Source organism: Notothenia rossii (genome assembly GCF_949606895.1).
Source record: "Notothenia rossii genome assembly, chromosome: 7".
In the NCBI taxonomy this organism is placed as follows: domain Eukaryota; kingdom Metazoa; phylum Chordata; class Actinopteri; order Perciformes; family Nototheniidae; genus Notothenia; species Notothenia rossii.
Window position 1 is genome coordinate 22385250 of NC_136905.1, and position 27302 is coordinate 22412551.

Consider the following 27302-nt stretch of genomic DNA (forward strand, 5'->3'; position numbering starts at 1 on the left):
AAGATTTAATGTACATTTATTCTTACCACGTGGAACATATAGTATAAAGATTTCATACTGAATAAATGATATTCATTGAGCCAAAAAAGGGAAAGGGAGGAATTTACATGTTGTCTTAGCTACATAGTCTGAAATACAAATATGCAGAATCCATGACTGAAGAAAAATTGTCAAATGTGTACTTCATCTAGTTTATTTTTGTTGTACCAGGAGATAACAAGTTTTAGCCGTGTCTGCCATACTACGGAGCTGTGGAGAGACCGGAGGTGTGGGTCTAATCGGTGGGGACTGGAGATCACAGACCACACTCACATGTCAGCCTCAATCCCTCACCAATAACAAGAGTGAGAATAGTGACACAGACAGAGACAGACACAGAGAAAGGAAGTGTAATGTACAACATTATATATACACCACAGCAAAGCTGTATTTGAAGTTGAAAACCAGTCCTAAGAGGTGATTTCTTTTCATAAGGGTATTCATACAATCAAGGGATAAGAGGAGGTAAGGGTGTTGTAGGTTCTTGATACTTTGGGGAAGAAAGCCATTTTCTGTTTAACACCAAACTAAAAATGACCTCAAAAACTCTAGAAGAGCTGCATCTTCTGCTTCTTTGTGAAACGTGTGATACAGAATGCTTACACTCAAGAGCAGTACGGTACAGAAAATGTCCTACAATCTACTGCACACTGCACAGGCCTCCCCGGTGAAGGTGTCTATTGACAGCACTTAGTCTACTGTCGGGCTGACTGGTGAAAATCCAACTACAGCAACTATAACCAGTAGGCCACTTGTCAGTCTGTTTCACCTCTGAAAGTCAACCAGTTACAGACTCATTGTGCCCTCGAGGGGAGAGCTAGGGCACGCTGTGTCTTCCAAACTCACTGTAAACGAGACAGCAACTTTGGTTACAGTTTTTGTTTTTCAGCTATTTATTTATTTATTCATCTTTATTAAAAAGTACTTTTCCCCCCAAGTGCAGAACAGTCTCCCAACCGCTGTGCTCTGCTCCATGTCATCCAGTTGGCATTCCTGTTGCAAGTAGTGTCACTTTGTGGGCATCTCTCCGGTTTTGTAATCCCACACAGCTCTGTGATAGCCCTCCTCGAGCAAGGACGGCCTGCGGAGGGCTCAGAGAATGGAGTCTGAAGGATTTCATAAATTAAAGACAGTCACTTGAACTTTCCTTGCCCTGTTAACACACACAAGCCAGGTTTCCAGGGAAGAGGGGATTGGGGATAAAACCCCCCAAAATGTGGAGCCAAGGCTCCCTACAGCTGTCATGACTGGCCCACCAAAAAGAGTACATCACAGATAACATGAGAAACCAGTGAGTTCATAAGGGGAGACACTGAAAGGTCGAGGAGTCGGGACTCTTGTAGTGTGAACTCTGAGTGGTTATCCTCCACCTTGGCTAAGGCGTGCAGCGCCCGGGCAGCCCGCCGCATCATGTCTGGACTTGTGGGCTCGAAGTGCATTCCCTGTAGGTGTAGCAGAGAGCTCTGGCTCTGCTGGAGCTGCGTGGCGGCCAGACTGTCCTCCAGGAAGCCCAGCAAGTTCCCCACGCTGCCTTTCTGCACCGCGATTGCTCGAGCTGCGACGGTATCACCCTGGGCTAGGTTGGCCAATAGGACCACGGCCATCTCCCTGCAGACGGCAACCTTCCTGTCTCCGATTAGCCGCACCAGGCTCCCGTATAGCTTCTCCAACCGACTGAATGGCGGAGTGGCCAGGATGAGGTCCACATTGTTGTCTTGGATGCTTAGTTTGCTAAGTGTTTCCAGCACCAGTCTCTGAGGTGACAAAGCACTGTGGGGGCCCAGGGAGGGGAAGGGGTCCTGGGCCTCTGCCGATGGGCAAACAGCCCAGTGGAGAAGACCATCCAACAGAGGCAGGCAGATGCTCTCGGGGTAGATTGAGAGGTCTAGTTGGCCTGAGATGTTTGCCAAAGTGACCAGTGTGTTCTCCCTCAGGAGCTCCAAGCAGTCCCACCACCATTCATCCCTTTGGCCCATGCCCTCTTCTGAATCCTCATCTTTCTCGTAGGTGAGCGGTGCTTGTTTGCGCTCAGGGTGCCTGTGATGGAGCAGGATCAGGCGGCCCAGCATCAGCAGCAGCCCAGGATGTTTGGACATCTCGTGGTCGTTGCCTGGCACAAAGGAGAGGCTCCGGACAATGTTGGAGATACAAATGCAGCGGCGGGCTAAAGAGTCCTGCCAGTTAGCCAGTGCGATGAGTGGCCCCTCGTCTTTACTGTGAGGCTCATCTTCCAGGATGATGCCAGTCCGCTTTGCCCTCGGGGTGAAGAGAATGTCAAGGGAAGGAATGGGTCGATTATTCTCCTGGTGATCCACTTTCTCCACTGTTTTTGTCTCAGAATCGTTTTTTCTCTCCTCCTCATTGTCCAGAGAGGGGCTGGTCTTCTCTGCCTCTGCAGTTTTCTCAGAGGAAGAAGTCTCTTTTGACCTTTCTTCTTCGTCCTGGTTCTTCCTTTCCTCTTCATCAGTTAGCAAACTATTTTCCTGGTAAACTTCTGGGACGCGTTGCTTCAGCAACTTTGAGGGCACACATATTCGTTGTCGTGGTTCCAAGAAGTCTTTGCGTGGCTCAAAGTGAGTCTGGATGTGCTCTGTTGAGTCTCCCCCGCCAGCACTCCAATGAATTAACCCGCTGTCAAACTCTTGCATTTTGCCGTGATTATTATTAGCTGGATATGGGTCCTTCTTTCGTATCACCTTTAGAGGGAACTTGTCAAACTTGCTGGCCTGTTGGGGTCTTTCATGGGCAGCTAAGGACTGCGATGAGCCCGTCTGGTCAGAGGAGGAACCCTTGTTCTTCCTGTCCTCATCTTCTGTCTTCTCCCCTTGAGCCTGAGACTCAGAGCACTGCTCTTCCTCTTCTTTCACACGCACTGGAGCCTCTGTTTCTTGTTCCTCCTCTTCATCTTCGTCCTCGTCTCCGTCTTCTTGTTCCATATCCTCAGCTCGAAGCTCCTCTCTTTCCTTGTCCCAGTCTCGTTTCAAGGCATCAGGATCAAGTAGTGTCCTCTGGCCAGGGTCTCCCACCTCGTACTCCCGCAGAATGCCAAAGACTTCGATGAGGCAGCGTCTGAAATACTCAACCACCAACTCCAGCAGGCCGGGTAACTGAAGAAAGAACATTAGACAAACGTTAGACATGATCGCTAAGGATACTGTGCATAGTGATTGTTATAAACAGTCATTAAGTCTCACCGTATTGAGCTCAAAGGTGGAAATACTGTTGTCATCATACAGGAGGATGTTGATGGTGTCTAAGGCCCACGTACTTTCAGCCAACAAACCAGACTTTAGAGACATCATGACTCTCCAGGCCTCCGGGGTTCCTAAGGATTCAAGACAAAAAAGCAACAACTTAGAACCACATAATTATAGCAGTGCTGTCAATCATAAAAAGGTTTAATGTTTAAATATACTATATTATTTAATTTTAGGCATACCAATATCTTTTACGGTGAGTCTTCGCCGTGGTTTCAGGATTGGATGGGAGGCTTCTATAGACCCCGGGGGGAAAGGCATGTCTCGCCTTATTAGGGGCGACTGCACCGGAGGGGGCACTATGTGAGACGCAGGCACTGGAGGACCGGCCTTCTGCATCTTCATGACTCCGTGCATGTAGGGAGATTTACTCGGTGATGTCCTGCTATCCATGGGGCGGGGCATGGAGGCGGGGCTGGACACCTGTGGAATGTGGTTCTGCACCCCCTGAAGGGACTGGTAGGTGGACTGTACCGGGCGAGGCATTGGCTGGCCGGGCCCGGCTGGACCATAAGAAGGCTGCCGAGGGCCCATCTGACCCCCCCACTGGCCATCGTGATTCATGCGCTGCTCTGACGACATCATCTCCTCCGAGCGGTTCATGCCAGGGTAACCGGGTCCCTGGGGTGGGCCGCCCTGCCGACCGGGGTAGTTCTGATAGTTCATGTCTCGCGGCCCCTGCCACATACCTCCCTGAGGACCCTCGGGGCCTGGCTGCATCATCTGAGGGGGCATGTTGGGCTGAGCGTTGGGCCCCGTCGAACCCTGCATACGTTCACGGCCAAATGGGAATGGGAACTGATTGCTTGGGCCAGGTGGACGCCGATCAGGGCCGGGGTAGGGCCCGCTGCCGCTGTACTGATTGTACGACTCTTGCTGTCCTGAAGAGGGTGCAGGGGCCCCTCCTGGCTGCTGCTGCTGTTGCGGAGGTTGTTGTCCGCCATGGAAGGGCCCACTGTACTCCGCCTCATGACGTTTTGATGGAGGATAACCCCCTTCCACAGGACGCTTGTAACCCTACGCATCAAAAAGGTACAGAGACACAATTGATTTCACGCCATAACAGTAGAACAAAACTAAGTCCACTTTATAGTGTCATACTAGGCAAAGAGAAAAATATATACTAAGTCAATACAGTGTATTGAGCATCATGTGAGTGAGTGTAGTGCAGATGAATCATTGACCTGTTGTTGTGGGTACATTCCAGGCTGCTGATTTTGGTAGGAGCCTCCAGGGGGCGTTCCCTGTCCAGCATACTGATTACCATAGGAATCATGCCTGCAAACATAATGCCTCGTCAGTGTGATCATGAACATAATATGCATTTCTATGTCGCAAGCTCACATTTACAGTCAACATTATGTCTTATAGTGTTTTGTGAGCAAAAAATATCAAGAGTTTCTATTTATTTAAAGCTTAACACACTCATTATTCTTCATTTGTTTTTATACCCGTCTCAGTTGAATCAATAGGATTTTTTGTATACATCTATAATACTGTTTAAATATTATGCTAAATGGAAAAACTAAACTATTTGTGTTAATTGTACAGCAAACTAGCTGGTATAATACAGGCCTAGAGTAATTTTATAAAATGGGATTCACATTTCATTCCAACCTGACTGTGCTGCCTTTACCACACCCACATACAATAAACCCAAACCAAAAAAAATGTTGTGATCAATTGAGATGTAGAATTAAAATGTTACCCATAAGGTAAAGCATTTAATTTATAATGCTTATTAATGTAGAAATGTTTAAGATGGTACACTTTGTAAAAATGCAAATGCAAAATGCAAAAGTTTGAACAGTTTCCATTGACAGGGGCTATGGGTACTGACCGTGACTGCTGTGGTGGGAAGCGATTTGGCGAATACATCCCTGCGTCGGCATTGGCAGGCATCATAGGGTTTGGCTGAGGAGCCCCGGATCCCATGTTGCCCTCTGGGCCCATTCCCGGCTCCGATCTGGATAACCAGAACAATACACATGGTACGTTTAAATCTTTACAGAGACACTACAACGTGAATACTTTGGTGGCAAATGAATATCGGTTACTAGCCAGATATCAGATGCTACCAGTCCAAATGGGTACAACTGGGCTATCAGTCATTTTGCAACAAATTATTGATGTGGAATTATTTTTCAGAGTAGCACATTTTTCTAATAGAAACCAATCTGTTCACAAAGAAATGGAGTAAATAGATATCATTTCACAACCGCTATAAAGTAAAGTGCACTGGAAAGATAAGCATGGACATGACACGTGTGCCACATTCCAAACTCAATTTATATTTAAAAAAGTAAAACTTCTTTCAGATCTGTTGACTGAATTTTGGTACATTTTTAATAACCAAACCATGTCAATCCATGGCATTACATCGACTAATGTGTAATAAGCTAGCTGACTCCTTGGCCCATTACCATGACCCATTTCTTGAAATTCGTTCAATCACAAACATGTTCAGCTTTAGAAAAACCTTTCATGACCTGCATAAGAACTTTTAGGTGCGACTAATCATAAAAATAGCTGCTGGTTATAATCAGTGTTCAACAACCTTGAAAATTCCATCTTCCTATAACTGATTTGTACCTCCTGTCGTAGCCTGGTCCATAGGGATACTGCTGTCTGGGCCCCATGGGCATCGTGCCTATGGCCCCAGGCAGTCCTCTGTTGAATGGAGGCTGATGTTGCTGCTGCTGTGGTTGTGGCGGTTGCTGCTGCTGATGGTCACCCACCCCGCTGTTAGGGCCTGGGTTAGCTGGTAGGAAGTGTTCCCCGACTGGAAATGCATTCAAAATAATTTGCATTAATAATAGACTAACTCAACAGGTAATATAGATAGTTCTTTAGTTTCTAGGACACCCACCTTTGCGCATGTTACCAAAGGGGTCCTTGTTGGGTTCGAAGGAGCCCATGCGCCCCTGAACGTCCGCCGGGTTCATGCCGGACTGATAGGCAGAGTTGGGCGTCAGGTTTTTCCTGGGGAAAGCAGGGTCGCTTCCTTCAGAGAAGGGGTCCTGCAGGTTAACGCTGCTCCTAGTAAGAAGCAGGGGTGAGAAGAAGGGGAAATAAGGAGATGGTGGGAGAAAGGGAGGAAGAGGCAGAAATAAATTAGTTTCTCTTATCAAAATGTCTTAAAATCTAGGACAAAATGGTAAAGTCAGGGGTGTTAAACAACGGTCACCTGGACCCGGGTGTCATTGGGGGCATCTGGGTGTGAGGAGTGGAGGCTGGGGTGGGAGGTTTAAGGTCCCCCCCCTCAGCCATGGAGCTGCTGGTGGACTGGGGTGTCTGTGGACCCTGCAGAGAGCCTGACCCAGCTGTGGAGCAGAGGGACGCTTCAGTTCGGAATAAAGACAGGAGCAGACAGACATGGTACATGACTTTAATTACACTAAAAAAACACAGGTTATGTTTGTAGGTAAGTGCATTCATTTAAACTGCACTTAAACATGTATTTGATTGGAATTGAGTGCAGCTCTAACCTGGAGAGGGTGGCTGGACCTTAGCAGCTTGGTTCTTTTTGTTGTCTGTCACAATCTCAGGAGGAGGGTCCTCGCCTCGCTCAATTTTGCACTCAAAGGCGTACAGACACTGGACGTACTGTTTCTTCAAAGAACTGGCAGCACTGCTTGATGTACCCACATTCAAGGATGTGGCCAGATCGCGCCATTTCTTATTCTTACTCACCTGGGAGATGCATAAACACATCGTACTTAGAATAGGGGGGCAAGCAATACATGTAGTCTTGAATGAATTGTACATTTATAAATGCAGTATTAACCTGTGCCATGCTTCCGATCTCTTTGACTGACATATACAGTCGGAAGAGGTCAAGGGGTTTGCGGCCCACAGCGGGCAGGTTGGTCATCGGCATGGCTTTTTCTTCCACAAAAGCCAAATATCGGTCCACCCATATCTTTCTCTCCGGCTCCGGTCCTAACTCATACAGACGGGTTATCTTCTCATTGGTAGTGGTCGAAGAGTTGGACTTCTACATTTAAAAAAGGAGAAAATAATAGAATTGTAGACATTTATGGGTTGAAGACTTTCTAAAGTTTTCTAATATAATGCCGTCACAACATGTGGTCGACAGGTTACCTTGGATTTGGGCTCCGGCTTGGGTGTTGCACCCCCATCTACTTTATTATTCATCTTATTGTTCATTTCTGGACTGGGGGCCATGCCTTGACACAATAGTAGGGATTGGAATTAGCTTTTTAAATGCCACATTAAAAACAAGTGAACAAAGCTAGGGCTGGTCATCTCTGTACAACTTACCACTTGAGTTATTGGCCATGTTCGGCCCCATGGGATAAGGTGATCCACCTTGAGGGTTCATCATTCCAGGCATGTTGTTCATAGGAGGGCCATAGGGTGGGCCGGAGCCCATCATTCCTGGAGACATGCTGGGGTATCCAGGCATCCTGGCCAGAGGAAAAATAAATCTGGTTTTCATAAAAGTGACAAAGTATGGACCGGGAATCTCATAAAGTTAATCAGAGGTCTAGTGTGAAGTGAACAGAGTCTCCATGGTAAACCTACCTGTTGTGCATGGAGTTGGTGGCAGGATGCTGCATGGCAGAGGGGTCCTGGGGCTTTCTGTTCATGCCTGGAGGAGGACACATGCCTGAGCCTACCTGGGGTGGCATGTTGCCCATGTTAGGGCCCATGTTAGGGCCCATGTTGGGACCCATGTTGGGACCCATGTTGGGTGCCATGTTGGGGGCCATGTTGGGGGCCATGTTGGGGGCCATGTTTTGACCCATGTTTGGGCCATAGGGACGTGGCCCCATTTGATGAGGAGGCATCCTTCCGGGGGGCATGCCGGCATACGGCGGTCCCCCACCTTGTCCTGCCATGGCATTCATTGGGCCAATGCCCGGACCAGTGTAGTTTGCGTTGGGCATGTTTCCATAGCCAGGTTGTCGTGGATAACCTAAGGATGTCATTTTTAGAAAAAGATTATCAGGGAGAGAAACCACTTGGCTGTGGCTGTATACTGGTCTTAAAAAAACACGGCAACAGTATTTGTGTTCACTTTAAAATGTGGATATTCGGAGCAACAAGAGTCTTTTACTCAAGAAATATGTGATGCAGACATTTTTTCCTACAGTGTGCTAGCAGAGAGAGCTATGCACCCTGAGCAACAAGCCTTCGTCACAGTCTCAGCTCTACTGACAGGAGGCTCTGCTACGTCAGCTGACTCTCTGCTTCACAGCTATAAATAGCTGCAACAGAGTCAGAGGGAGGGACCATGGTATTCATATGAGGCAGGGGAGATATATTCCATAGGTTTTCCTAATGGAAACTAAGCACTAGAGAACCTCAGAAATATAAGTAAATTAAGTGGAAAACTTTTTGCAACATAATCGTTTAAAAAAAATCCTCCTCTAAAGCCCATTATATAATTAATCTTTCCAAATCATCAGAGCATAATTTATAGTAAATAAATCTCTCTTCAAGTAAAACATAATGAAGATAATGTAATAGTACACACCTTGTGGGCCATATTGTCCCCCCTGCTGTCCATAACCACCCATGGAGTTGTTCTGCTGATATGGGCCTATCCCAGGATGCATCTGTCCCCCTGAGGACTGTCGCGGGGACAGTGCAGAGGCTGACTGGGGGGAGCCATAAGGGGGCATCTGAGGGTTTCTCTGCATAAACCCTGAAAGAGGGATGGAGAAGGCGCTCAGAATCAGTTTCTGCGTCGAACACTGTTGACGTGTAAATCTCTATGTACACTTTGCGTTTTGACTTCAGCATACCTCTGTCCTGCGCCATGGGAGACTGGCTCATTGCAGGATGTAGACTCCCATCTGAATGGACACTCGATGGCCTGGGAGGCATCTGGGTCCCTAAAAATAATAATATAATGAGTTGATTTAGTGACAGTCGAAAGTGGGTACAAGTATTGACTTTCAAGGTACTGTGCTTGTCAGTAACCATATGTTGAGTAGGAAGTTAAGTAGTATGTCTCTATGTAACAGTTGTATCTATAATACAAATGTGGTTGAAAAACGTTCTAATGGGTATTGATTATAAATGGAGAAATTCAGTAACCCTAGAAAGAAACCTAGGGCCAGTGATTCAAACAGGATTGGTAAGCATTTACTGCTGGACCCATTGGGTGAGTAAGTAAGATTGCATATATTTTTTAGAAAGCATTATGGCTTCAATAAAGTGAATAGAAGAGAATAGTGTTATTAGAGTATGGTACCGTGTAATTCTAAGTTAAAGACATTTCAGAGGGAAGCACTTGAATAAAAAAGTATATATAATAATAGTTTTTATATTAAGTGTTAACCATTAAATGTTTAGAGAATAGTTGTCATGTATTGCAATGAAAATCATTAAGAATTTCAGAACTTGCTAATGATCATATGCCTAATTTCAGTGTGTGAGGGATCAGCCCACCTGGCATGTTGGCGGGTGACAGCGGTCCTGTGCGGGGCGTGCTGGCACCGGCAGGGGAGCCAGCTGGTGAAGGTGAAGGCCCTCGGATGCCTGGCAGGTGGGGAGACGTATGAGGAGAGAAGGGCGACTGAGCCTGGTTACTCTGCTCGCCCTGGCTGCTCGAAACACCTGACGTGCTCACACCGGGGCTCAGGGCGCTCTCTGCACCTGTAGGCAGGTCATCGATGGACCCCGACAGGTCCTGAAAACACAAACAGGAAGGGCAGAAGAAGGGTCACAAACTTGAAATACTCTAAACAGTTTGAAAAAAAGAAAACTGTTATTTTTGTTTAATACTCCGGCTGTAGTATCAGCAGGTTGCAATTCCTGCTCTGTTGTTTATATACCAGTGACACACATACAGATACTACACATGCACACAAAGGCCCAGAGGCCTTTGTCCTTATTTATCTTTTTCAAAGAAAAAAACGAGTGTGCATTAGGGCCAGGGGTTGTCATGGTTACTAAGGCTTGTAGGATGCCAGCTGAGTCAGCATGTAGCAGCAGCCTTGCCATGTGATTTTAATACACAAACAAACAAACTGTCTTGTGTTCATCTGATATGTACTTATTTACACAGCACCTTTTACACAGATGTTTCTCAAAATCTGCTCTCGCACAAAGACTAAAATCATTAAGGGGCGGAAGCAGCCACAACACAAACGAAAAGCAAAATGAAAGCTTAAAAAAATTAATAGCTGACATTTAAAAGGGGGAATTTAAGTGATGGGCCTCATATTGTCATATATTCGATATATTGACAGATTAATATGTCCAGTGGAATTTAAACAAGGACACAAATAGAAACTTGCCCTCTCCTCGGGGTAAAAGACAAATAAAATGTGAAAGGCTTTCTATGTTCCAGCAGAGACTTAAGAAGAAACTGACCGGAAGGCTGGAGGGGCGGCCTTGACTGTCCTCTGGGCCAGATTTAGGCTGAGTGGATGGAGGGGCGTTGGACTGAAATGAGTCCTGCGATACCTCCTAAAAGACACCAGAACACATGCTTAAGTATACTGCCAGAGTTACAGGACAGCATGCATGTGATCACAGTATTTAATTAAGTATGATAGCTATGTTGCCTGACTGGGGGTAGTACCTGCTGTGGTGGAGGAGGAAACCGCTGATAAGGTGACTGTTGTGCTTGCTGCTGCTGCTGCTGCTGCTGCTGCTGTTGTTGTTGCTGTTGTTGTTGTTGTTGTTGTTGTTGTTGTTGTTGTTGGTGTTGCTGCTGTTGTTGTTGTTGTTGCTGCTGTTGTTGTTGTTGTTGCTGCTGCTGCTGCTGAGGGTTCTGTGAGTACGCTGCAGGCTGGCCCTGTGGGTGTTGGCTGTGTCCTGGTGGCTGCTGTGGAGGCTGAGGCTGAGGCTGGGGCTGGGGCTGGGGCTGGGGCTGTGGCTGTGGCTGCTGCTGCGAGGGGGGCTGCTGAGGCCCCTGTGTGGACCCTGGGTAGTTGGACTGGCCCTGTGATCCTGGGGGTTCCTGGGAACTTGGCTGCTGCGGGGCCTGACTGGGAGGACCCTGCTGCTGGGCGTAGAGAGACTGGCCAGATTGTGGGGCTGAGGATTGGGAATAAGGTGGCTGAGACTGTGTAGGCCCTTGGGACGGGCCTGGCAGCGGCCCCTGGGATTGTGGGGGCTGCTGATAAGGTTGTCCTCCCTGGGTGTGTGAAGCAGAAGTCGGTGCAGGGTGGGTTTGCCCTGGGTAAGGCGCCTGGCCCCCCGGTTGTCCTGGTGGGGTCTGGGAGTAAGGGGTCTGCTGCTGGCTCGGGTGAGGAGCCTGGCCGGGCTGGTTGTAATACGGTGCCTGGCCCTGAGAGCCATAGCCTCCTGGTCCCTGCTGTCCATAAGATCCCATCTACACAGAATAAACATATACATAAGACTTCAAACACAACTGAAACGCTGATGTAGATAAAAATGTGTCACTTAGGACCAGAGTTCCCATTAGCCGGTAATTACCGGACTATGACCTGTAAAATATGCTGAAGACCGGCAAATCTAAATCTCTCCGGTCAAAAATCATTTGCCCTTAGCGCAATACCGCATCAGTTGCGCCACTCATGTGACAGACAAAAGATTATGTGACAGACAAGAATAGTCAATTCTAATGTCTAACACTTAATGTGGAGAAAGAGATGTCCTTTATGGGTTGATTGTGAGTTGATCTGTTGATAATGCCTCGGGGTTCCGGTGGGCATGTAAACAAATCACAAATGCATAATGCTGCGCTATACTTTGTGGCCTCATCCAGTTGCATAGCGACGCTTATTGTTTAGATGTGTTTTGATAAGCAGGTAGTCATATCATTAGCTAGAACTAGCTAGATCTGATCGATATGGACATAAACGCGAGTAAAATCTGACGGGAGAGAGATCAGCTGCTGCTGACGAGTAGACACGCAGCTCTGCATGATCACCTGCAGCGGTGAGCGGAACAAAACACACTTCAGGTATCTTCACTTCAGAATATCACAAGTAGCTATTTTAATTACCTCTCAAACTACCTAAACTAGTTATATATATGTTTAGGTTTACTGCCGGGTCACTCATTAGCTGCATGATACTGGCGGGCTGTCAGGAGAAGGAGAGAGCGCTCCGTTTATTATTCCCGTATTATTGTAAATTACTGTACACTTTTGAATAGTTAATCTACTATAATTAGTTTGTTTAATATCGAATCATATCAATTTGTTTTAAAGCTCAATAAATAACAAAGAAGACCTTTGACCGGCACTTTTCTAATTTTGTCCGGAAGATTTCAACTTTAACGGAGATTTTGACCGGCAAAAAAATATTCTAACGGGAACTCTGCTTAGGACTCAGTTCTGAATAAGATAAGATGTGTTTAATACCTGAGGACCATACGGCACGCTACCCATGGCTCCAGGTGAACGTCCTTGCATTCCCACTGGAAATCTTTGAGGACCTGGAGGGCCATAACCCTGACCAGGGTAACCTGGACCCTGTTGTGGACCTGTGGGAGGCCCTTGCTGTGACTGCTGACTGTATGGACTGCCTGCTCCATATGGTTGACCTCTCATTTTCCCCATTGGGTCAATAGGACCAGGTGGCTAGAGATGGAAAAAACACAAGAAAAAACATTAAGTGAACAACTTAACCGCATAGGAGAAATTTATGACAGCAAGAGATACCCCTTAAATGCCGCTCTATTTATTCTTATACTTAATTAGGCAATTAAAGTGTCTCCATAAACTACTTGGCTGCATTATGTAACTTTGATCAACTTAAAGTCTTAAAACTAACTTAAATGAATGAGGAAATTGTGCCTTTTTTACCTTATTTCCCACGGTCATTACCCTGATTTTTTTCACCTCACTTTGCAATAGTTTCGGAAGTCAACAGAGCTATATATATATATATATATATATATATCTACTTTCGAATGGAGGGCAGTCTGCCCAATCTTAAACATATCCCAGCTGTGCTTCTGTTTTGAGCCTGGTCCAAGTAGCTTTTTTTCCCCTAGAGAAGGCAGTTTGGCTCTGGATGAATGACACCAGAAATGAGCGAAGTACTTTCAAAACAGCAGGAGAGTGAAAAATGCTCAAGAGCCTACTCTGTTTATAAGCCCACGGTAAGCAGAAACTTTCATGCTCAGGTGAAAACTACCTTCTAATAAATCATCAATGTCGTTGAGATAGTCACCATGCTACCGCCCTGCCTGTGGTGAATATGCATTATTACCCCACCTCCATCAAAATCATTTAGTACCCAGACAGTCAGGAATTTTAAGATAATTTCAACACAAGAAAATCTTCTTGAAAACTGAAAGTATCCCCTTACATGAAGTGAATTCCAACATGAGCACTTTACTGAGGAGAGCCTCCTCGGGTTAACAACGGCCCTTTACAAATAGTATGCAAAATGCTTTACATTACCTTTTGCAGATCTGAGATAATGAAGTGAAATAAATAAAGAGCAGCACATGGCTAATCTGCATAAGACAGAGAGGAAACTCCCTTGGCTAGTGAGCGATGGTGGACTGCCTTTTGATTGGCTTGCGGGGAGGATTGGGGGGAATTCTATGCAGTCACACAGTCAAACTTGTGTGGCATGCCAGACAGAGCAGCGACACACTCACACAAATTCTCACAGGCAGTGGTCAAATGTGCCTATTGCTCCAGTGTAACAAGTTATAATATGAAACAAAGACGTCTATCACTCCATAATTTGTTTACAGAGAGAATCAAAGATAACAAATAAGATATTATGCAAATCGATTTTTTTTTAAAACAAACAATGATGATGAATGAATAGAGCAGCAGATGTTTTAAACATGAAACGACTGTAATTATGCCATAATGTGTAATTTTTGTCTAGTTTTGAGACAAACAACACTAGTCTGCAACTTGTATACATTAATGCAGAGTGTAGTTCACAAACATGTTCCTTTTTAGGGAATCAAGCTACAGGGTATGTGATAGGACTGGTTTTCATGCTGCCTTGGTGTCTGAACAAAGAGGTTTTTTTGTCTCATTTGGGGAAATATTTGCCAAAAGATCAAATTTAAAAGCACACGTTATTCACGGCCCAGTTTACTCCAACAATGTCTGATTTGTTGAAAGTGAAACAGGAGCAGTTCTGAGGAGTGAAAAAGCAATCCTTCTTGTGACCCTGTGATGAATTAATGGTGAACTTATCAGCAACTGTTGCCCTGCATCACATGTAATTAGTAATGGCCATGAGCAGCGGATGAGGAGCCAATCAGATTACAGCTAGCATGTCAACCAAAGACCAACTATCTCCTGGCTTTGACAGCAGGATTTTACCTCCACAATTCAAATCCCAGTGCAAACTGCAATCTGCAGCCTCTCACTCATATGGCTGAGCTGACTGTTTACAGACAACATACAATGGGAAGCCAAGCAGCTTTGCTGCACAGGGAAAGTACTTTAATTAATATGTGACCAAAATGTAATAATTACCATCCTTCCCTAATATTTCGACAGGGCATTTAAATTATTTAAATTGAAGCTATATTAGCCATTTAACTAACCGTGTGAGGCTGATTCGGCATGCAACACATTCCTTCCGTGATAGCCACACAATTATAGCTTATCACACAAGAAAACAATATAAACGTGACCGTACACGAAACTATCTAAAAACGAATGTGTGAACACGATATAATGTATACACACGTATACAATAAACCCATTAATACCACAATACGTTGTAAATTCAAGGTAAAACAAGCGTACAGACGCAATGGGAGAAAAAACGAGTCGTTGCTCTTCAGTGAGTATTTTCGCCCCTTTTCAAACTCGGGCCTTCTTCGCTCGATGAACGTCCTTACATCGTTTCAACAACTTATATCTTCATCAAGCGGCACTCTTGCATTGCTACATACCTTCATCGATATATTAAAAACAACAATTATTTAAACCGTGTGCTGTAAAAGGAAAAAAACACACACGAGAGGCAGCCATTTTAGAGTCTTTGCGAACTAGTAGCAGACAATGGCTGGCCTGCTACGTTGTAGCTAGGAGGAGGGAAGGAGACGTGCTAAAGCCCACACCGTGTTCCTGTAATAATGAGACTGTACCTGGCTTCTAGCGAGCGGCTGCCCTGCACTTCCCGGGCTCATAGGCGACGGATGAAGGCTTCTTTGTTGCCAGCCCGGGTTGCTCCCTCCGTACAGCCCGCTGCTGGCCATGTCTGCTGGTCCCTTAGTAGCGCCCTCCTGGCTGCTGTAGTCGTTAGACGGGTAGTTTGGATAACCCCGCGTAGAGCTGGGGGAGGTCAGGAGCTTGTTGAGTGTCGGTGTGGATGTCGGTTGAGGGTTCCCAATGTTATATCTCTGATTACTGTAAGTTCCAGCCATTGCTGTTGGTGTTGGTCCTCCCGCGGGTGGCTGCTGCTTAACGTTAGCTGGCTGCCCCCCAGCTGTCGGCGCCTGGGTACTGCGAGGGGAGTTCATACCGTACGCTTGGCCCGGATAGGGAGTTCTGTTCGGAAACTGGTTATAATTGTTAAACTGGTGGTTGGAAAAGCCATGCTCGTGTGAATTAGGTTGATACGGCTCCATCATGTTGCTCGACTGAACGACCGGACCCGCAGCAGCTGCCATGCCAGGGCTTTGTTGTCCGCCATGTTGATGAAAAGGGGCCCGACCGTAGTGCTGACTATATCCGTACGAAGGAGGAGGAAACGCGGTGCCGTGATGATGCACCAAACCGGGATGGTTATTTCCCTCCGGTCCGACAGAGTCATTCTGGTTATTATTGTTAGCCCTGGGCGGGTTCCCATTCCCGTTCTTCATCTCAGGTTCCCCTCCTCCCCCTGCATTTCCACCGTCGGCCCCGTCCTGCAGATCCCCCCGGCCCGGCGATCCGCTGCCCAAGCCCGGCTGCTTTTTGTCTGACTGCTTATCTCCCGGTACCGAATCCTCCTTGGGGTCTCGATCCGGCTTTTTAAGTTCGGAAGGCGGGCTAGTGTTAAGAGTGGCGGCGCTGGCGACCTGAGCGGCCATGATATACCCCCCCACCCCACCTCTCTCTCCCTCTCTCGGCGAGTCAGTCACAATCAAAAGCTAGCATTGAATATAAATAATTGTTTATAACCATTTATCCTTGAGCCGATTCATTCCCACCCTCATACCGGACCGAATCCGGCTGCCATCCCGGTTCCGGTTCCGTAAATGGGTTAAGTATATGATGGACGCTCCATACAATGCGTAAAAAAGCGACAGAAATTGTTGTGGGAGTTGTGTTACTGAGTCCGGGTAGAGGCAGGGAGCAGACCCAACCAACACGAGGCTCCGCTACATACAGCCATTTTACTGAGCCGCACAGATGGCTGCAAGACATGGACTGGATCCACTTCAATGCGGACTGGACTTTTTTCTTACCACCACATTGTCTTTTCCCCCCTAGGTGGAATATCTTCTTCACACGAAGATAGTCTAATGTTCACACAACTTACCAATGTACTGTTGCCAACATATAAGAACTATGTGCTCTAAACCAACCGTTCAGTACAACACAATGATATTACTAGTTTATTTCATGAGTGATCAGGGAAAGGGGGGACTAATACATTTAATATTATTTTACTTATGTGTGTTTTGCACGTATGTGAATGACACAGTTGACTGTGAAGAGTTGTACAGTACTGCAAGATGGTTATTAAATGAAACAGGGAGTCTGGCTTCCACGCACACATACACAGAATAGCCTACTAATTCATACTTGGGGTAAAAAAAGGGCAGTGATAGTCATATAAATGTATTAAAGCTCAGAAATCTGCCTTTGTACATTGTTGTTTATACTTGATTTCCACCAGTGATTCTGAGTGGTATTTAGGCAAGCAAAGGCAACACACACAGGTTTTTCCAGAGTAGAAGGAAGCCTTGCAGCAAACGAGACTACCAATGCACATTCCCTCTTCCTCCCTCCCCTGCCTGCTCTGCTCTCCTCTACCACCCCCTCTCCTCTCTGTCTGTCTCTCACTCCAGCAGAAACACTCCTCTGCTGAGTGTGGGGGGATGGGTGCTCACAGGCTCTCTCACCCTACAACATTGAACTACGCGGTACAGGGAAAGAAAAAAAACTAGACCCTATCTACCAGACAGAGGATGCATGAATAGTTTTAAAGTCTCCCCAACAATTAGAAAAATTGAGTATTGAGGATTGAATTGTCCGCCGCCTCTCCTCAGTCAAATGAAGCAGACATTTTTGGCATCCACAAAATGCACAGGGTGTGTGCACAGCATTGAGAAGGGGGTGGTAATGAGGTGTGTGTGTGTGTGTGTGTGTGTGTGTGTGTGTGTGTGTACTTTTGTGTGCTATGCTGAGGGAGTTGTTATTTTATTTTTTTAATGCAAATGTATTTTAAGGGTTTTAAGACATGTTTTCCTTCGATTGGTTGTTGATTAAAATTCAGATTCTGGGTGTGGGACGAGGTTGCCTTTTTGGTTTATGTTCTCACTCTCTGCACACACGCGCACAAACTGCCTCTCGCTCACACACAAACACACAAACTGCCTCTAACACGCACACACTGCCTCTCTCGCTCACACACACAAACTGTCTCTCTCGCTCTCTCTCACACACATGCACTCGCACACACATCTACCTCTAGGGGGGAAAAGGCAGGAAGTAGCAGTGGGAAGTAGCAGTGAGCAGGCATACTTGATCACATGTACAAACATTGGAACACAATTTAACATTCTGCCTGACACACCCCCTCATCCACTGCGAGCAGAGAGCTTTGCAGGCACATATATTTTTTTCACAGCCACCACATCATACCATACAGGGTTAATGTGATTTCCCACATCAGTGCGAGCTTGCAAAGGGGATCACGCTTTATTTCAGAGTGAATACAGCAGTGCATGAGAAGTACATTCACTCTGACACGAAGCCCCTTGTTTAATGTTTGTATGAGTGTCTAGACTTTTGAATTTGAATGTTAATGAGGTACATTCATTAATGCGGATGTTGGGTTTTTAAACTGGGTTTCACAGTAAAGACAGAGTATAAGGGCAGCAGTGGAAACAAAGTCATCTCCCAAGTTAAAAAGAGAGTTTTAGTTAGCTTTTTTAGAAAGACAGTCTTCCATCGCAGGGACCAGACACAGGGCCAGTTGTGCAGAAACAGATTTAATGTAGCTTCCTCTCCCCGCCTGACTTAATTTTTCTGCTCTGGCAGCAGGGAACATTTGGAGCAGACTTTAAAGGATCTGGGAAGAGGATTCGCAAGCTCATGTGCCATCTGCTGGACAAAAGAGAGGGCCTACATACAAGCACTTGCTCTTGGCCAAAGTCATTTCTACTTCTGATGTGTTGGCAATGTTTCTGACTCGTCTTTGTTATAAATTGCTTCTTGGGCATTAGTTAAGCAGTCATGTTATTGTATCTGAGGCACTGCTGATTGTCAACTTCCATTATATTCCTCTCCATATCAAGGGGATTTTCTACTCTGTATCTTTCTGTCAGATGTACTCAACACTAATAAATGCACATGACAGGAGGAAAGTCAAAATCTTCAGGATTATCTTTGCCATACTTCTTTAATTCAAAAACAGAACCCACTTGATGCACAAATAAGCTCAAATAACCATTGAGTAGTAACAACATGAATCTTTTATTTTCATCCAATCCCCATAGAGAAGACACAAAAAATGCAGTCACCTTGTTGTTTCAGAATGAGTGTGACTGACCCATGAAGCTTAGCCATTGACATTTGACCTGTGCTCTTAAAACATAAACATCTAACAAAACTAAACTTAAATGAGTGCCGTTGCATTTGTTACATTTTGAGAAAATGTATTGGCATAAATTGGAGATGAACCCCTTTCGATGATAACTGAAGAAAAGCTCTTCATTTACCCTACTCAGCTGTCCTCATTGTGAATTGTATGACGTGTGGTGCAACCTTGAAGCATCGACAGCACCTAAATGTAGTTCCTATCTCTTCTTCACTTTCGCAGAGAGGCTCTGAATTCAGGCCAAGTTAGATGGATGTTGCCAAGACTCCCCTTGTATACTGAAGCTAAAAAGTCAAAAAACTGTTTTTTCCTTTTCTCTGGGTTTTTCAATTTACAGATCCATCATTTCCTCCTCCAGAGTCTTTTCACTGGTTTCGACATAGCGCTCTTGCACTCCAAGAGTACTGAAGAACTGTTAAGGAAAACATTGAAAGACGTACATTTTACAAGTATATATTTAAGATTCAGGTTACCCTTAGCAAAATCCATTGAAAATCATTAGTCTTTTTACGATCTCCTGCAAATTTCAAGGTTTGTCTTTAAAACACATGAGTCACAGTGAGTCACCATAGCGATTAGAAAAGGATACGAGTCGAACTGGAAGTCTGCCCCCACAGCAGCTGACATCATGGCCTGCAGATTCCTCTCCTCCAGGTCTCCAAAGCAGTAGCCATTGGCTTTGTCCACAGTCCGTAAGACCTGAATCATGCTCTCTCTGTCCTGGAAATGAAAGAGGAAAAGAATGTGAGATCGGGGGTTTTTCCCTTGACAAATTCCCTGAAACTGCCAGATCGCTTAAGATTTGCTGAAAAAACTCTCACCAAAACCTTGATAATGTGCTGTTTAATTATATTCATGGTTTCTGAATAATCTGTATAAAACAGTATATAAAATTAGTGTGAGATTTAACTTGCTTCATATGTCCTTATTCTCTTCTCCTATTGTTTTTCTACCAGGCAGATCTACTGGAGGAGCAGACTGCAGGCAGCTCTTTCCTTGGAAAAAGATGTTGAAACCCCCTCAGAAATGTAGCAGTGCAGACCGTTCAGCCTTGCAGTATGTTTATCAATGCTCAGTATTTGGTGATAAGCTACACATGAATACAAAGCCATAAAATCCCAAACTTCCTCTGCTGCTCAGAGTTCAGCATCTAGTCCCTGTCAAGGTCAAACGTGTTGTGTCTTTGTTCTTTTAAATTTGCTCTCTTAAAGTACCCTTGGTAACCACGGTTACCAGTGGCTGCTCAACTTAAAGGGGGTAGAAAAACGTAGAAACACATCAAGGCTGCGTTCTCACCACTGTGGAAACAAGACTGCCAACCTGCCATTTGTATAATTACTCGTCCCATAGGCAGAAATGGCACAGCGGTCTAGACTCATCACACAGGATCATATCAGTCTCCATGAAAACATAATGGCAGGGAACGAATACAGTGTGCAGACAGCCCACTCCCTTTCAACAGCCCAATCCATTTGCAGAACATTGATCCACTGCTCAATTTTCAACTGCTAAAAATGATTTATGATGAACCTGTTGGAACAATGAAATATGCCATGAGTGATTTTTTAAGATGTCTTGAAAAGGGAGTCATCTTTACACTTGGGAATAAATGTTGGAGTTTAACATGTTCCACATTCAGTGGGTACTAAAACATCCCTGTACAAATATAATGAAGGAATTCTTAAATGCTATCCACTCAGCATCTCTCACGGCTTTGCATAATTTCACAGAAATATATAAAACCTGAGACAAAGGGTTTCAAATTAACTTACACTCAAAACATGGAAAGACTCAATGGCTAAAAAAAGGTTTAACTAAACTTTTAATCTTTCATCCTGTTATTCTTTGCCAAACACAGATAAGCTTCAAGGCCTTATTTCTGTGTGTGTGCCATATTTTGTACAGCTGTTCAGGCTACTTGTGAGTTTGGATTAAGCTCATAGCAGACTTGACATTTGTTATCAATTAGCAATTACATTACTAGCAGATTGCAATATACAGTGGCTCTGTTCATTTTTCTTTCAGCAAAAACATCCCTGATCAGAAACAGAGCGATGTTTTTATTTTGTTGGCGTTACAAAATGGCTGCAGATCATGCTTACAACTTGATCCGTTACAGAAAATATTACCTACATATTAGTCACATTATAAACCTATATGAATAACATTGAATTCATTCTAATTTAGAAGGTTGATGAGAGCCATGTACATTTAAACCCTAGATTAGCATCAACAGCCCAATCCTTTTTTTAAATTAAGGGAAGCCCCAGGTATTCAACTTTTAATGACTGAATCATGTAAGTATATATATGGGCATATTGGCTTGCATATTCCAGCAGTCGTTTGAAATACATTGAGACAGAGTGTCATGTTTGCTTATAGATAACAAACAAGAAACCATTTAAAACAGTCAAGGATAATACCTGCACATTGAGAGGCACAAAGGAGACAAGGCTGTAATCTTGTATGACTTCTGCCAACTTTTCATTAAGACGATGGAATTTCTTAAAGAAGGGGTCTGCAGCCAGGTGATCGAGAAGATATGTCAAATCCATGACCTCTGTGTAGAAGTCAAGGTTGAAAGCTGTGTAAGAACAGACAGGAAAAATGTTAAAATGGTGAATTAAATGACCACATAAATATGTTTCTGACAAAGTTGCTTGTTTATTTCTAAGAAATATAAGAATACTGGGCCTTTATTTGTAATATTTTTTGAGTGTGTTAGAATTTTGTTTTTGTTTAAGGTAAAGCCAAAAGCCCTTAACTTACCCAGTTTGCCATACTGCTCAATCAAGTCCATCTTGGAGAGGATGTTGACGTGGGGAAGCTCCACGTGCAGCATTGTGGACAGGGAGGTGCACAGCACAGAGATGAACTTTGCCGGGTCAGCGCAGTAGTGAGAGTCCACAAGGTGCACTGAAGTGAGCTGAAAAAAGGGAGAAGGTGGTCGAGAATTTGTATCAGGATTCAATACAATCATGACAATCAGCACTGCTCCCAGTAATCTGCACATACCAACACTGACAATTCCCCTTTGCAGTAACAATTTATACCAAACTGTGATATATCCAGGGGTGCACACAACTTTCTCAGTGAGGTACTCAGATGAGTACCTGGAGTCAGTGTTTGGTACTCCAACTTCCGGCTCCCCTCAAAGTTCCCATGAAGCCCTCTGTATCGCGAATGTCAGCGGGTGGGGGTGCTAGTGGAGTATGATGAAGCCCTCTGTATCGCGAATGTCAACGGGGGGGGGGGGGGGGGTAGTAGTAGAGTGCAGAGCTTCGTGACCACAGAGCGTGTGAACGTTGTGATCAGCTGTTTTAGCGCAGTGCTGCTGTACAGGCCGACGTTAACAGCAGCCCTGTCTGTGCACACGGAGACCAACTCCGTCGTCCGATGATCTAACCGCCTTCTGAAAAAGCTTCACATATACATCGGTACGCAAATGCGCTTTGTGACACAAGTGACAGTACGCATTTCAGATTGTTGCCGCGCATGCGTACCTGCGTACCACTTATGTGCACCCCTGGATATATCAACATTTCATACATGTGTAAAAATGTGAATCCAATCATGAACTTATATTTAGCTTTTTTACTTCTTTTTTTAATGATGACTCTATTGTGGCACTATCCCCTGTGGCACTGAAACACTGCAGTATCTCAGCTCTGGGACTAATTAAAGGTTATCCTAACTATTATCTTAACATATTGTATATACATGATGACAGTATAGAGTAGATAAAGCATCAGTGTAAGAATTAGGTGAAATAACCCTGAATGTTTAAGAAGCTCACCCTGAAGTTCCACTTGGCGAGCTGTGAGAATATATTCTTTACTGAACTCTGGTGTGTGTAGAGCTCCACTTGTCCTGGACAGTCAAACAGGAAGTAACAGTCACTGTGCTCTTTCAGCTTGTTCTCTAACCAGTCCAGATTTGCTTCTACATACTCCATACAGTAGAGGAGCCCACCGTTGGGCCCGAGCTTCATGTTCTCCATCACATCGTCCAAAGTGACCAGCTCTGAGATGTTCACCGCACAAGAGTACGGTAGTGTTTCGTTGGCAGGGTCCATGTTCACCACAACCACCTTGCGTCCCAGGCTAGTCAGGAATTCCTGCATTCCTCGACAGTAGGTGGTTTTTCCAGAGCCTGCGGGTCCAATCACCACCTGGCCGAAGCGCAGGGAGGGCTTTACTCCTGTATGGCTTGACATGTTTTCAGTTACCCAAGGATTGGAGAGAATCACATAAGATGGGGCCAGAAGTCAGAGGTCCATATGGGATGTCCTACTGGGTGTCAGCATCCAGGTTCTTACCTGCAGGGTCACATCAGTCAGTGTGAGATCATTAGCATGCAAAAGGATAGACAAAAGGACATAACAGGTTACTTTACTAATTGCTGTAAAACTATATAGTCAAAGAGATGTAACGCATTGTAATCCCTGTTGACTTTGTTTACATAATGGGATGTCACACATCCTGCAACTTCAATGGGCAAAAACTTAATTGAACGAGATCAGCATAATTTTTGGCTTGAAGTGAGCTACACACAAATTGAGGATATATATATATCTAAAACCTAAAAAAGTTACGGGGTTCTTTGTCATACTTAGCTAAACAGGGTTAACGTGAACGATATATAAACAATTGCAACATCACACTCCAGATAACTTAACAGTAAAGTTATTAAATACAAACTGCAGCTAATTTGAAGTGTATGTGTGAGAATATGGCTGTCTGACTGAAGTGGAGTACCTTTTCTGTTACGACATTGTGGACTTTGTTTATAAATGGAATAAGTATGGATAGATATTTACCGTCTGCTGCCGTTGTGTTTGCAAGCATAGAGCGGCAGCTAGCTAACTGGCTAAAAAAACTCTGAAGTACATCCGGGTCACGTGCGAGGTTTCAAAATAAAAGCAATTTTTTTTTTTTTTGAAAGGAATTCTACATTTACCCTTGCGCAGTGGTGGAAATGAACTAAGTACATTTACTTGAGTTATTCTGCAGTACTTGTACTTTACTTGAGTATTTAGATGTATGCGTCTTTATACTTTTATTCCACCACATCTCAGAGGCAAACGTTGCACTTTCTATCCTCCACTACATCATTTTAATCTGACAACTTTAGTAACAATTACTTTTACTTTGGTATTTCAAATATATGTATTGATACTTGATACTCATACTTTTGTACTTCTACTTAAATAATTTTTTTTAATTTGCAATGGATTAATTCTACACTGCAGTATTGCTGCTTTTATATAAAAAACTACTTTTTCCAATCACTGCCTATTGGATAGCGGTTTTTTTGTATTTCAGCCTAAAACACATATAACATTATTAATACATTTCATACATATGTGAGGCATTAACATAGGAACAACATTTTGTTCGTGATTAAGACAGTAATTTGAGGAATTATATAATAATATAAAAAAGACAAAATCACCACAAATGTAATGAAAGGTTTGAAAAATGTTTTAATAAGACAGTCAGACAAGTAAATAGGTAAAAAATCTATAGAAAAATAAAAAAGTTGTCATCTTCGGGGTCCAATGATGCCACCTGGCTGCCAGCCTCTGTACTTCATACTAGTGATTGGTTGACGTCTCAGCAAGGTGTCGCCTCCATCAATGTTTTTAGGTTTGTCATAGACTGTACTTATATGAAGATCTGTTTTGGCCTTTTTCACGGGATTCAAGAACAATTTCTCTCCATGATACCTGCAGGGAAAAAACATATATTGTCTTCAGGAGAGCACTACAAACAGTACATACTCATTGACATACCAAAACATGCCGCATGCAGTTATTTTGTTTGATTCAGTTTTCATGTTCATACGCACCCAAAGCCCCTTTTACAATAGGGATGTTGTCCGTCACTCTCAAGAGCGTCAGGAATCCCAATCTGACTGTTTCCCAACCCATCACCATCCTTCCAGCCTTGTTTTTCCATCAAGCGACGACCAAAGCCCTAAAAAGTAAAACAATATTCTGAAAACTGTTCATATAAGCTATGGTTAAAGAGATGGAGTAAGTTAAAGGCCACATCCTTACCCTAGTGTACTTCTCAAAGCTGCCAATGGATTGACTCTCTCCAGATCTTTCTTCAAGACCCTCCCTCAGCCTTTTTTCATACCTCATCCGGACATAGTCACGGGCATCCATGTCACCTCCATCTGCGAGAGAAAGACCTTGGTTAAAGAAAATCTGATCCTGCATCTTTGTATCTGGCTTCAATGTTACCGCAGATGTAAAACAAACTTGAAATACCTTTATCATAGTACACACTCATGTCGACATCCCAGTCATCGGTCGTTTGTTCATCAAAATCTGAAAACAGAAAAAAAAGGAGGAATAAATGTTTTGATATCTCCTCTAGCAAATAACTTCATTTTAAAGGACAAAAAACAAATACATTTATCTTATGATTCAATTTAGATAAAAATACATTTAAAATATATCTGTAGAAATAGACAACACTTTCAGATTTAAACTAAACAACACCAGCCATATTATTTTATATTCAAGAGGTATGTATCAAGAGTTTTTCCTAGTATGTTAGTGTTGCAAACCTCCTTCTTCCTCCTGCCAGAACTGGGCGTCAGTGTAGAAAACCAGGCCTGAGCCGCCCTTTTCCCACTTCAGCTCGATCCTCTCCTCAAACAGCCTCTCTTTGCTTCGCTCCTGGCTCGTGACATCCTCATGCAAAGCTTCATGGCGTTCCCACTCCTCACACCAGTCATCATCCTACAACATGTCAAATTGTCAAACATCAGTCAAGTCATGATGATTTTTCATGTATACTTGACATAAACATAATGATATATGGATTCAAACCCACATCATCTGCATTTGAATGTGCATCCTCTTCTTCTTCCTGTGGCTCATCAGTCTCTGTTGTTTGTGTGCGGTCAGCCAGCAACCTCCATCCTAGGTATGGAGCAGTATAAGTTCCTGGTCCTGAGATTTCATGTCCATCAGCTGTGAATATAGTCTCCTCTGTGGCTGGAAGTGTCCAACTGTCCTTATACTGGAAAGGTACATTGCCGTACCGGCGGTTGGAGCCAGTCTTGGGGAAAGTGAGGCCCAACTTCCGGATAAGTCTCGGAGGCAGTCTGCAGGTCTGGATGAGCTGGAGGAAGACTTTCACCGGTGTGCCCACATTGCCATTCTGCATCAGAGCTGGTGGATTCAGCTCGGATAAACTCTTGAGGTCAGCTTCTGTGAAACGCTCTGTTAATGACACTCGATGGCGCTGCTCGTGCTTCGATTTATAGGGGAATGAGCCATCATCTGGAAAAGGAAAACAAATTAAATGGAGAACTACCTTTGAAATAAGTCTCTAAATAATTTTCCTGGTTTAAAATGACAGGACGCTTAATGTAATCTTCAAGTCACTATACCGTTTTTTATTATTAAAACTTAAAGGTCCCCTTTAACATGGCACAACAGAAATATGTCTAATCCAGACAAAACGAGGAGTGATCCGTTTGTATGAGAAGCTAATAAAATGAGCCTGCCTTTATTTAAGCTATGTATGAAATATGTTGATCACTAACCTTTGTCGTGTGAAACCTTTACTCTTTTAACAACACAGCGTCTAGCCAGCCAGTTCCCCTTGGAGTTAATCCAGTGATTCCCCGCATACATCTTGATCAATCTGTCGGCATCTTTAGCATGAAGTGAGACTATACAGCAGCAGGTCTTCACCGTCTGCTTCTTCACGGCGATGTTTTCTGTCACGGCGCTATTTTCTGTCACGGAGCTGTTAACTGTCACGGAGATGTTATCTGTCACGGAGCTGTTTTCTGTCACGGCGCTGTTTCTTGTAACTGAGCTGATGTCTTTGCCCTCTTCACCTTCTCCACACACGGTTTTTTGGGGGTTTTCGGACCCCTCGGACTCCCTGACAAGTTCCGGTCGATGTCGATAGTGAAAACACTGAAAACCTCCGCTCTCTATAAACTGACTGAAATAATTTCTCAGGTCCGCGGAGTGAAAGGCAACAGGAATGTTACCAATTGCTAAATACACAGGAACTACTGCTACAGAGTCCGCCATCTTTGTTTCTTTTTTGGACGTTAAACATCTTCTTCTTCTTCTTCTTCTTCTTCTTCTTCTTTCGTGTTTATTGGCAGTTGGCAAACCAACTTGTAGGTGCATTACCGCCACCAACTGGACTGGAGTGTGGACAAGAGACTAAGCAGAAAACAATAAACAAAAGAAACAAAACAAAACAAAGAACCAAAACTCTAGATTATTTTAAATGTTATCAATTTCTCTTAGAAACTTAATAATCTCACAATA

At 44.2% G+C, this 27302-nt stretch overlaps 3 protein-coding genes across 9 annotated transcripts; all 3 read right to left on the minus strand.

Annotated features, from left to right (window-relative positions):
* Positions 1 to 16563, minus strand: arid1aa (AT-rich interaction domain 1Aa). 6 transcript variants are annotated; one of them, XM_079640189.1, is made up of 20 exons: positions 15324 to 16563; positions 12610 to 12828; positions 10858 to 11613; positions 10647 to 10742; positions 9720 to 9960; positions 9071 to 9160; positions 8800 to 8970; positions 7845 to 8238; positions 7581 to 7726; positions 7401 to 7486; positions 7084 to 7293; positions 6785 to 6989; positions 6484 to 6619; positions 6166 to 6335; positions 5889 to 6078; positions 5137 to 5262; positions 4481 to 4574; positions 3479 to 4313; positions 3234 to 3364; positions 1 to 3146 (listed from the first exon to the last, which is right to left on the minus strand). In XM_079640189.1, the coding sequence occupies exons 1-20, from the start codon at positions 16248 to 16250 to the stop codon at positions 1281 to 1283; spliced, it is 7089 nt and encodes a 2362-aa protein (XP_079496315.1). In that variant the 5' UTR covers positions 16251 to 16563; the 3' UTR covers positions 1 to 1280. The 6 variants fall into 6 exon arrangements, with proteins under 6 accessions (XP_079496315.1, XP_079496313.1, XP_079496314.1 ...); XM_079640187.1 differs by having other exon boundaries at positions 6484 to 6637; XM_079640188.1 differs by having other exon boundaries at positions 6166 to 6329; positions 6484 to 6637; positions 15324 to 16562.
* A 2282-nt stretch (positions 16564 to 18845) lies between these two features.
* Positions 18846 to 23903, minus strand: gpn2 (GPN-loop GTPase 2). 2 transcript variants are annotated; one of them, XM_079692047.1, is made up of 6 exons: positions 23808 to 23903; positions 22785 to 23306; positions 21758 to 21914; positions 21412 to 21572; positions 19578 to 19708; positions 18846 to 19392 (listed from the first exon to the last, which is right to left on the minus strand). In XM_079692047.1, exons 2-6 carry the CDS (start codon positions 23202 to 23204, stop codon positions 19320 to 19322), a joined length of 942 nt encoding a protein of 313 aa, XP_079548173.1. In that variant the 5' UTR covers positions 23205 to 23306; positions 23808 to 23903; the 3' UTR covers positions 18846 to 19319. The 2 variants fall into 2 exon arrangements, with proteins under 2 accessions (XP_079548173.1, XP_079548174.1); XM_079692048.1 differs by having other exon boundaries at positions 23746 to 23844.
* Positions 23904 to 24455: 552 nt separating this feature from the next.
* gpatch3 (G patch domain containing 3) lies at positions 24456 to 27302 on the minus strand. Its single transcript, XM_079693517.1, has 7 exons — positions 26555 to 27302; positions 25837 to 26288; positions 25568 to 25742; positions 25266 to 25325; positions 25050 to 25171; positions 24839 to 24966; positions 24456 to 24716 (listed from the first exon to the last, which is right to left on the minus strand). The coding sequence occupies exons 1-7, from the start codon at positions 27156 to 27158 to the stop codon at positions 24533 to 24535; spliced, it is 1725 nt and encodes a 574-aa protein (XP_079549643.1). The 5' UTR covers positions 27159 to 27302; the 3' UTR covers positions 24456 to 24532.

Coding starts and splice junctions, on each gene's coding strand:
- arid1aa (XM_079640187.1), bottom strand. CDS start 16,250: ATGGCCGCTCAGGTCGCCAGCGCCGCCACTCTTAACACTAGCCCGCCT. Junction 6,990..7,083: donor AGATCGGAAGCATGGCACAG/GTTAATACTGCA, acceptor TGCATCTCCCAG/GTGAGTAAGAATAAGAAATG. Junction 3,147..3,233: donor CCACCTTTGAGCTCAATACG/GTGAGACTTAAT, acceptor TTCTTTCTTCAG/TTACCCGGCCTGCTGGAGTT.
- gpn2 (XM_079692047.1), bottom strand. CDS start 23,204: ATGTCAAGCCATACAGGAGTAAAGCCCTCCCTGCGCTTCGGCCAGGTG. Junction 21,573..21,757: donor TGAGCAGTATGGCAAACTGG/GTAAGTTAAGGG, acceptor GTTCTTACACAG/CTTTCAACCTTGACTTCTAC. Junction 19,709..21,411: donor TTGTGCCTCTCAATGTGCAG/GTATTATCCTTG, acceptor TTTCATTTCCAG/GACAGAGAGAGCATGATTCA.
- gpatch3 (XM_079693517.1), bottom strand. CDS start 27,158: ATGCACCTACAAGTTGGTTTGCCAACTGCCAATAAACACGAAAGAAGA. Junction 26,289..26,554: donor AAAGGTTTCACACGACAAAG/GTTAGTGATCAA, acceptor TTCCTTTTCCAG/ATGATGGCTCATTCCCCTAT. Junction 25,326..25,567: donor CTGGCAGGAGGAAGAAGGAG/GTTTGCAACACT, acceptor TTCTGTTTTCAG/ATTTTGATGAACAAACGACC.